The sequence below is a fragment of the Tursiops truncatus genome, chromosome 6, assembly GCF_011762595.2.
Source record: "Tursiops truncatus isolate mTurTru1 chromosome 6, mTurTru1.mat.Y, whole genome shotgun sequence".
Classification (NCBI taxonomy): Eukaryota; Metazoa; Chordata; class Mammalia; order Artiodactyla; family Delphinidae; genus Tursiops; species Tursiops truncatus.
In genome coordinates, this window is record NC_047039.1 from 28472682 (window position 1) to 28482707 (window position 10026).

Below are 10026 nucleotides of genomic sequence, written 5' to 3' on the forward strand. Positions count from 1 at the left end.
AGAAAAACAAATATCGTATATTAATGCATATATGTGGAACCTAGAAAAATGGTACAGATGAACCGGTTTACAGTGCAGAAGTTGAGACACAGATGTAGAGAACAAATGTATGGACACCAATGGGGGAAAGCGGTGGTGGGGGGTGGTGGTTGTGGTGTGATGAATTGGGTGATTGGGATTAACATGTATACACTGATGTGTATAAAACTGATGACTAATAAGGACCTGCTGTATAAAAAAATAAAATTGAAAAATTGAAAAAAAATGAAGCGTAGTAAAGTAAGGCATGCCTGTATTATGATATTTTGTTTTAATGAGTGGAGTCCAAGAAATTATATTAATGTTTATGCACATTGTTAACAGGATGGAATCCGACGTGGTAGACCCAGAGCAGATACTGTACGGGATTTAATAAATGAAGGAGAGCATTCGTCCAGCAGAATACGTTGTAACATCTGTAATAGGGTGTTTCCACGGGAGAAGTCACTCCAGGCTCACAAAAGGACTCATACAGGTAAGTTGAGCAAATTTTAGAGAATGCCAAAAGTGATACTTAACTGAAAGCTGATTTGATGTTTGGGCCTATAAATTAATTTTTAGTTACCTTCCATTTCCTTATTGTAAAGTTTTAAAAACAGGCACTGTATAGTCAGCTTCTCTTTTGGTGGGGAGGGATAGTTTTCTGAACATTGATACCATGTGATTTCTAAAGTTATCATGGTAATTAATGTAGTTGTCACAGGAATGTTATTACTAAATTTGGTTCTATCCTTCTATGTACCCGAATTTTACCTGATATGCCCTTAAGTTGTCTGTATAATTGTTAAAACTGATTTGTAGGCCAAATCCTAAATCAGTTATAGTCAAGTTTTTAATAGAATTTCTAGAATCCTCAGGGTATTTGACCTAACTATTAAATCTAAGGTGAAGTATAATTTTTCAGAATTAAGCATATTATAGGTAGCTATCCCAAGACTATCATGTATCTTTATTTGTGTAGAGAAGTTATACTTGCATTTAAAATACCATAAAAATACCATATAAAGAGCAAAAAGATAATATAAAGAGGGCCTTGTTCTTTCCATAGAGAAAGTTGGTCCCACCCAGAAGGAGCCATATGGTTCTAATAATGATATCAAATAATTTACAGATGAGGAAACTGAGGCACAAAAACACCCAATTACCACTGACTTACAACTTCTCATACCCTTAAGTCTAGAACTACACTGGCCAGTATAGTAGCACATGTGGCTGTTGAGCACGTGAAATGTGGCTAGTCTAAATTGAGATGAACAGGATGTTTAAAATACACTTAGTATGAAAAAAAGAGAGTAAATGATATCTTTAAAAATTTTTGATAATGATTACAAATTGAAATGATAGAATTTTAGATATATGGGGTTAAATGAAGTATATTATCAATTAATTTCACCTGTTTCTTTTTACGTTGTTAATGTGGCTACCATAAGTGGTTCTCATTCTATTTCTGTTGGTCAGTATGGGTCTAGAACTTGGGCTTTTAACCCTTAGTCCCCTGTTTGTTCCACTATGTTTATGGTCATCACCTGTTTCTTTTTTCTTTCTGTTTTTGAAAAGATATATTTTAGTGGTATGCTAGAATACAGTTTTCTTAGCTAAATCCCTGGAAAAGGGTAAAATTTTAATTTTGAATCATTATAAACTAAGGTGGCCAAGATGTTTTGACTTTAGGTATCATTCAGGAAAACTATTATTGAATGAATATCTGATTTTGAGAATTTTTGTATTTTTTCAATCTACTTAGTCTGAAATAACCCCAAATAACTGGTACACAGCTGTAGAGTACATTTTGCCAGTGTGAAATCAGTTGCTGAGATTCAAGACCATGCGGCATCATAAAAAGGTGCCTGAGTCCCAGTCCCGACCTACCACTAACCCATTGTGTGTCACCCAGTACTTCCAGGCTTACTACACTGTATGCCAGGGAACAGAGCTGAAGATCTCCATGCTATAGTTAAGCTCTAATAGTATATGCTTTGTAAAAAGCTTTTGTCTTACTTTATCCTATGTTTATTAACTTGTGTCCAACTGTCACATTCGTCTAGTACATTTCTAAATAATGAGAAATTTAGGGAAGACTCATTACTGTTCTTTGAGTCATATAGGAAGAACCAGTATATAATTGTTGACCAAAGAATGTTTATTCAAGAAATAATAAGTTTAATTATGATTGAAAAACAACCTTTTTGAGCGCTTTCTTTAGCCTAGCACTGTGTTGTATATAGGAAATGAAATGGAGTACAAGGTGTTACGTATCTTTGTATAAGGAGAGTACCATGATACATAAACAACATAGGACACTAAGTTAGTGAAGGGATATGTAGCTTAATATTTGGAGGTGGGTGTTGGGGGGTAGGGAGGAGTTTTACTGAGACTACAGGATTGGGAAGATTTGAATGGGCAGAAAAGATAGGGATTTCAAAGAGTAGAAGATGGGGAACTGCCTCGTGGCTGGAATGAATCTCCAAGAGGGAAGTAAAGATAAACCCTGCTCCCTAACCTAGTAGCTATAGTGCAGGTATTAGAGGACCATTTAAAAGTCAGCAGATAATCTTCAGTTGTTCAAGGAGTATAGTAGGGTTTGGGGTAATTTTAGAGGGTAGTTGCCTGGCAGCTGTTCTGGAAGTGCTGTGCAGGTCAGAGACTAGAGGCCTGCCAGGGTTCATTCTAGGTGGGAGGGGCTACCAGTCTGACCAGGGGAGGTGGCAGTGGGAAGGCAGGAGTGGCAGACATGTTCAAGAATCAGCAAGAGCTAGCGATTTGGATTGTGGGGCGAAAATATGGAATAAGTTGAAGATGATAACTTTAAGGATTTGAACCTGGGTACCTAAAAGCTCAGCGCCTAAAGAAAATATTGTGCTTCCAAGTGGATCTTCATATCATCCAAGTGTGCCCTTAGCACTTCCACTTGCAGCTCTGCAGAGGCTGTGACATGTTTTATTGTTGTTTGCAGTCGTAACTTATATAAAGGTTGATTCTCTCTCCGTGCCCCTTCCCCTTCTCACCTTATTGTCTCAGAAATAATATATAACATCTGTCTACTTAGGTGAGAGACCCTATCTGTGTGACTATCCAGACTGTGGAAAAGCCTTTGTTCAAAGTGGGCAGCTCAAAACCCATCAGCGTCTTCACACCGGAGAAAAACCTTTTGTTTGTTCAGAAAATGGTATGGTGTTAGGAGTTAAGTTTATGGAACAGCTAGTTGGGAGTTAAAATATCTTTTGCTTGAATTTTTGGGAAGCGAGATTTTTGATAAAGATTTAATCAAACCTCATAAGTTTTCTTCCTTGTTAATTGTGACCCATGCTCGATTTCCAGGAAATGACTGATTTTTAAATAAAGTGTTCTTTTTAGGTGAAAATCTTAAAGGGCAATTAAAAATGCTATATCTAGTTGTATGCTGTAGAAAAATCTATACAAGTAAATACAGCCTTTAGAGTAGGCTTTTACTTTGGTTTTAAACTTTTTAACTGTTAAACTGAAAGAAGCACATTATTGTCGAAATTTTCAGTCCAGGGGGAGCAGGGGTGGGGTGGATTTTACCAGCTCAACACTGCTGCTGTTGGTAATTTCATAGTTTCTTAAGCTGTTTTTCTTATGTACATTTTTACACAGTTATATTTGAAATTCAGTACAGTTTTCTTCTGTTGCTCCATGGTTTTCTTTTTTTCTTTTTTTTTAATAGATCTTTATTGGAGTATAATTGCTTCACAATACTATGTTAGTTTCTGTTGTACACCAAAGTGAATCAGCCATATGTAAACATATGGCCCCATATCCCCTCCCTCTTGAGCCACCCTCCCACCCTCCCTATCCCACCCCTCTAGGTCATCACAAAGCACCGAGCTGATATCCCTGTGCTATGCTGCTGCTTCCCACTAGCTAACTATTTTGCATTCGGTAGTGTACATATGTCGATGCTACTCTCACTTCGTCCCAGCTTTCCCCTCCCATCCCGTGTCCTCAAGTCCATTCTCTATGTCTACATCTTTATTCCTGCCCTGCAACTAGGTTCATCAGTACCATTTTTTTTTCGATTCCATATATATGCGTTAGCATATGAACAATGATTGCCTCAATGTTAGTTACTGAATATCTAATTTGTTTTTAAAATTTGCTTGTTATCAACAAACATGAGGGGCATGTTTTCCTACTTAAACTTTTGTTTACCTTTGGGATGTTTTTTTATGATAGAGTCCAAGAATGAAATTCCTGGGTCAGAGATTTTGAACATTTTTATGACTTGTGCTAATCACTTTCCAGTGGGGTTGAATGCATTTACATTGCGATGACCAAGGTGAAAGAACCGTCTTCACATTCCTCTCAGTGGCATTGATAATAGCAGCTGAGGGTTATTTTTTTTTCTCCTCAAGTTATAGAATGATAAATTTCATCATCTTAATTTACTTTTCTCAGATACCAGAGAAACTGAACATTTTCCATGTCTGCTGGATGTCCAGATTCTGATAACTGTTTCCTTCTGTGTTTTGAAGGCTGCCTAAGCAGATTCACCCATGCAAACCGCCACTGTCCGAAGCACCCTTATGCCAGGCTGAAGCGAGAGGAGCCCACAGATGCTCTCAGTAAGCCCCAGGCTGTGGACAACCAGGCTGCCGCCGAGTGGTTGGCAAAGTAAGGCTCTCTCTGGAGTCTACTGCAGAACACTGCCCAGTGTGTGGGTTGAAGTTGGGGACTTTGACAGTTCTTTCAGTTTAAATAAGTTGCTTTTCTACATATTTTATAAAATAACTTGAAATGGCACTTTTGTTTCCTGAAACCACAGAATTGTTAGGAGTTTTATTTGGATCTGTGTGATAGAAAACTACTATATGATATTAATTAGTCTGAGTGCTCAGACCACAATTTATTTTAAAAGCAAGAGTTTACCCCATTTGAAAAGAATGTTTTTTATGTATTGTATTTCATTGGTCATTAATGCAGTCCCTCTTCATTTCTTTATATTGGTTTTAGCTACGTGTTGATTATTAGAGGGATAGAGACTAGATGTTATTCTAAAGTAAAATTCCAAAAAGCACCCAGTTTAATTTTTTTTAATGGCAACAAGGGGACCAGTATAAAAACATTTCTCTAAGGATATTTTGAGTTAAGGAGTCATCTATCACATACACACCGGCAGCAGCTGACTGTGCCGCTCCCTAGCTTCACTGGCTTCCTCTGTACTGAGGATAAAGTCTAGAATCCCTAATTGTGTTGCTGTGGCTCTGCCTCCCTCTAGCAACACAGCTGTCTCCAGTCACCCGGGCTCCTTGTCTCTCAACAGCACTATTGCTGTTGTTTCCAGGCCTTTGTGCTCACTTCCCTCTTCATTTAGCCACTCTGCTCATTTTTCATTTCTTACTCAGGTTAAACACCACTTCAGGAAGTTCTTCCCTAAGCTGCCCACTAACCCCCCAAACAAACAAGGTTAAATCCACTTAATAGATGCTTTTATAACACATTGTATTTTCCCTCTCAAAACCTCCTTCACACATTTACTTGTTCAGTGGCTATCTTCCCTGCTGGATCGTAAGCTCCACAAGGGCAGGGAATATGTTTGTCCCGAGTACTGCATCACTTCCTTCCTCCCTCTTCCTCCTGCCTGGCCCCCACTGCCCCATTATATCTAATTTTGCCCAAGCCAGAAACTTATTAGTCATCCTTGTGTTTATCTTCTTTTTCTCCCATCTACTCAGTGACCAACCTATGGATTCTACTTCCTTAACAATTATCAGATTCAGCCACTTCAGTCTTCTCAATCCATTCTCCATGCCGCTGCCAGAGGAGTCTTTCTAAAATGCTAATATGATGCTCAATATTAAGTCTAAGCCCTTTATTATAGCATTCAAAGCCCTTCGTTACCCAGTCCTTGCTGACCTTGCTAAGGTATTTTGCTATTTTGCTATTTTCCTTTTTTAGTTGTCCTTCAAGTGATACTGAACTGTTTGCATTTCTCTTTTTATACTTCTGCATATTTCCAAAACTTTTCTAGTTTGAGTAGTCTGGATTTCCTGAAATCTGGTCATTGTATTTTTTTGGTATGTAATTTTAAAAACAGCTTTATTGAGGTATAATTGGCACACAATAAATTGTACATATTTAAAGTGTATAATCTGATGCGTTTTGACATATGTAGACACCTGTGAAACCATCACCAAAATCAAGATAGTGAACTTACCCAACACTTTCACAGGCTTCCTCATGTCTCTTTGTAATCCGCTGTCCCTGCATCTCCCTGCCCTCCTCCACCCCAAAGGACACTGACTGGTCTGCTTTCTGTCACTATAGTTAGTTCACATTTTCTAGAGTTTTATACAGATGGAGTCATATAGTATGTACTTGTTCGTCTGGCTTCTTTCAGTCAGCATAATTATTTTGAGAGTCATCATGTTGTTGAGTGTATCATTTCATTCCTTTTCATTGCTGTGCAGTAATCTGTTATATGGATGCACCTCCACTTATTCACCTCTTGATGGGCCTTTATGTTGTTTTTGGCTCTTACAAATAAAGCTGCTATGGACATGAATATACAAGTCTTTGAATGGACATTTTTGTAGGTAATGGTACTGTCATTTAAATATGCCTTTCTTTGGTTATCAGAAAAGATGGAACATTTGTATTTTTTCTTGTGAATTATCAGTTGGCTACGTAATAGAAAATGATGGTGCTCTTAAATTCTTGAGTAAGCTCTAGGTGTTACACATATTAATCCATTTGTCCTATTTTGTGGGTTTAAACTTTCTCATAGTTAACTCTGTCAGAAGCCATCATCCCTCTGTGGATAGAATAAATGGGTTTCTAATGATTATTCTACTGTTTCTATATTTTATTCTAGTCCATTTCACATATGATCTTTAAGGCAGCTATAGTTTAATGACAAAAACACGTGACTAGAGAGTTGAGTATAAGACCCAGAACTGCCACTTGTTGATTTTGTTATTCTGAGCAAGTCCTTCAACTTCTTGAACTTGAATTTTTTCCTCTGTTATGGAAAAACATGTAATGTATTCAAAATCACTTTATAACTTTATAAACTGAAACACAAAATAATACTGTAGGAAAGACCCCCCTTTTTATTTTCTTTAAAGAAAAGTGAACATTTGAGAATGTTATATATACTGTATAAGTAATACGGATGCATTTCATATAGGTACTGGGAAACACGAGAGCAGCGTACTCCCACCTTGAAAGGAAAGCTGGTTCAGAAGGCAGACCAGGAGCAGCAGGACCCTCTGGAGTACCTTCAGTCTGATGAGGAGGACGATGAGAAGAGCGGTGCCCAGCGGCGTCTGCAGGAGCAGCGGGAGCGCCTGCACGGAGCCCTCGCTCTCATCGAGCTCGCAAACTTGACGGGAGCGCCGCTCCGCCAGTAGCCAGAACACTGACTCTTTCCACTGTACAAAAGTACTGCCCAGCATACTTAAAAAGTAGACCCTTGGGCATAAGCTAAGCACCTTATTTGCTTATCATAGGCTGCTATTCTGTAGAAATTTATGAAGAATGTCATTGCCCCAGAATATGGGGTGAGAGAGAATTGCACTTTTTTTATATGGTATTGGATTTCTTGTAAAGTTTAAAATATTTTGTAAATATGGGACTTCTAGTACAGGGTAGAAAACTACATATTGTGGGAAGCTAGATTTTGCAAGTTTAATGCATTCATTGGAAGCAGTTCTCACAGGAAGCACTTTCTGAATAAGACACTTGTATGAAAAAAAGAAAAAGAATGGTACATGTAGCCAAAGAAGGTTTAAATAGATTATTTATAAGATCATTTTTAACAATGTATATTAGTATGTTTAACAATACTGTAAACACTGAAACAAGCAAGAAAGTATAAGATGTGTGTAAGATATATATTTTTAAATTGCAAAATAGTGTGCCTAATAAGACTAGAGAAATGGAAAACTGACTATTTCGGAAGACTTTCTAACTTACCGACTTTGGAAGAAAATAGGTATTTGAAGATCTTGGTAAGATGAACAGTAGTTCAGAATTTTCAAAATTGGAGTAAAATAAGTCTTATTCTATCTTTCTGAGGCTTTACAACTCACTGTGATATTTAGGTTTGAAAGCACTTGTCACCCTTAGCTTGTTAACTTGGGAACTTTTGCACATTTCATGTTTCTCATTTGCTGAAATTGAATGATTAATCTTGCAAAGTCTAGGTAACTCGGTAATTGGTATTTTTAAAAAATATTATGGGCCCTGTCATGAGATTTGGAAGTTGGATTTTTTTAATAAAAGGGACATCTACAGGGTTGTTTTGTAATGAACTGTTTTAGATCCTTTGTTAGCAAACACTAAATTTAAATGTACTGCTTGTTTAGAATTATTAGCAAATGGAAGCCTCCTATTTATATTTTCAGTGCATAAAGCCACCTTCTTGCTTTACTTCAGAATAACATGCCAAGCTATTTTGTGTTCACTAAATTTATCTATCAGTTAAACACTGCAGAAAATATTAGCGACTCAAATAAGTAGGCTTCTGGAACAGTTTTAACTGCAAGTGTGTTAACTTGTGTGGTGGTTTTAAATCATTTTTTCCAAAATAGATGAAGTTTTTAAACACCACTTTATGTACTGAAGCATGAATAGAAAAAATCAAGAGCTGAGTAGTTCACCTCCTTTATGTAGGCATAAGCCTCCATCATTTTAACTTGTTTTAAGCAGAAACTAAATAACATCATAGCATGGTAATTTCATAGATTGCTTAATTGGAGTAAGCTTCAGAATAAGAGAGTGAAATATGGGCTCTTCAGCGCCTTTTGTTTCTTTTTTGTATTGAAGTAGTAGCCTACAGATGTAGTTTAAACATTATCTAAAATGTAGGCTTCTTTATCTCAAAATCCCAGTGTGTTGCAGTACACAGATAGTTTAAAATATGTAGCCACGGGGAAGGGGAGGTATGTAAATGTCTTGAAATGGAGCAAAAGTATGAAAGATGATAGTAACAAATAATGTGTATGATGAGGACATACTTTAAAAATGTAATTCCTCTGTACAGTAAATTACAAATCTTGAGGGATTTTTTTTTTGTAATAAGAGAATTTATATTTGTAATGGTTTAAGAATTTTGTTTGTAATCTGGTATATAGAATTTTAACTTGGAGCACTTATGAGCAAGTAAGAGAGACTATAGTATCTGAATTTTCTTGGTTTAGGTTTCAACATTTTTCTCTAGAATTTTTCCCTCAAATATGACTTAATGAATTATAAAAAGTGTCGTCAGTCTTGGGAAATTTAAAATTTGATGAACTTACCTAAAGAAGGAAGTGCAGTATGAATTTAAAAAATACAAATACTTGCCAGTTCACAGATAATAAAATTTAAGGCCTTCAAAAGTAAGAGTTTTTGTTTGTTTATCCTGTCAGCTTTTGCCAACTATAATAGTTATATTCACAAACTTTTCATTTGTATAATTGGAAGTTTTAAGAAATTATTACAACTATTTACTATAGAAATATTTAAAATGTTCTTTTTTTGATATAAGCTGTATACTTGGACAAAATACATTGGCATCTAAAATTTGAGGTGTGTTAACACTGCTTTTTGTTTTAAAAATGTGGTTTACATTCAGATTTTTGAAGTGTTTTATGCTTCATATGGCTAAGTTGTAGTTTGGCAGAGTTAACAGCATAAGAATAAACATGCTGTAATTTTAAAAAATGCTTTGAATAAAAACTTATTTTAATTTACAGTTTAAAGTACATGTTCATTCTTAAACCCTTTACAATTTGTTTTTCTTTTTAAAAATATAATAGCCGTAATATAAAAATCTAAAGATGGAAAGAAATGTCAACTATAGCCATACATTCTCCCATCATTATTATTTTGGTGCATTTTATATTTCATTCCAGTCTCATTCGAGGCATCATTTTAGCATAGTTAGAACCATCATGTGAATTCCTTTTTCTTACATTAAAATTATGGCCTTTTAGAATATAGATATTCATTTAACTTCCTCATCTGTTTCATTATTACAGTGTT

The 10026-nt window shown here is 36.1% G+C and overlaps 1 protein-coding gene across 3 annotated transcripts in view; it reads left to right on the forward strand.

Annotated features, from left to right (window-relative positions):
* The window catches only part of ZNF367 (zinc finger protein 367), a 28929-nt gene extending 19193 nt beyond the window's left edge, over positions 1-9736 (forward strand). The window contains exons 2-6 of one of the 3 annotated variants that reach the window (XR_012332447.1): positions 364-514; positions 3086-3205; positions 4533-4671; positions 5733-5922; positions 7187-7298. Coding sequence is in view for 2 of the 3 variants with exons in the window: in XM_019940419.3 (XP_019795978.2) it covers positions 364-514; positions 3086-3205; positions 4533-4671; positions 7187-7409 (633 nt within the window). In the remaining variant the exon portion in view is untranslated. Of the gene's footprint in view, positions 1-363; positions 515-3085; positions 3206-4532; positions 4672-5732; positions 5923-7186 lie in introns of all 3 variants that reach the window. The other 2 variants (XM_019940419.3, XM_073805968.1) reach the window with 2 other exon arrangements.
* Positions 9737-10026: the final 290 nt, after the last annotated feature.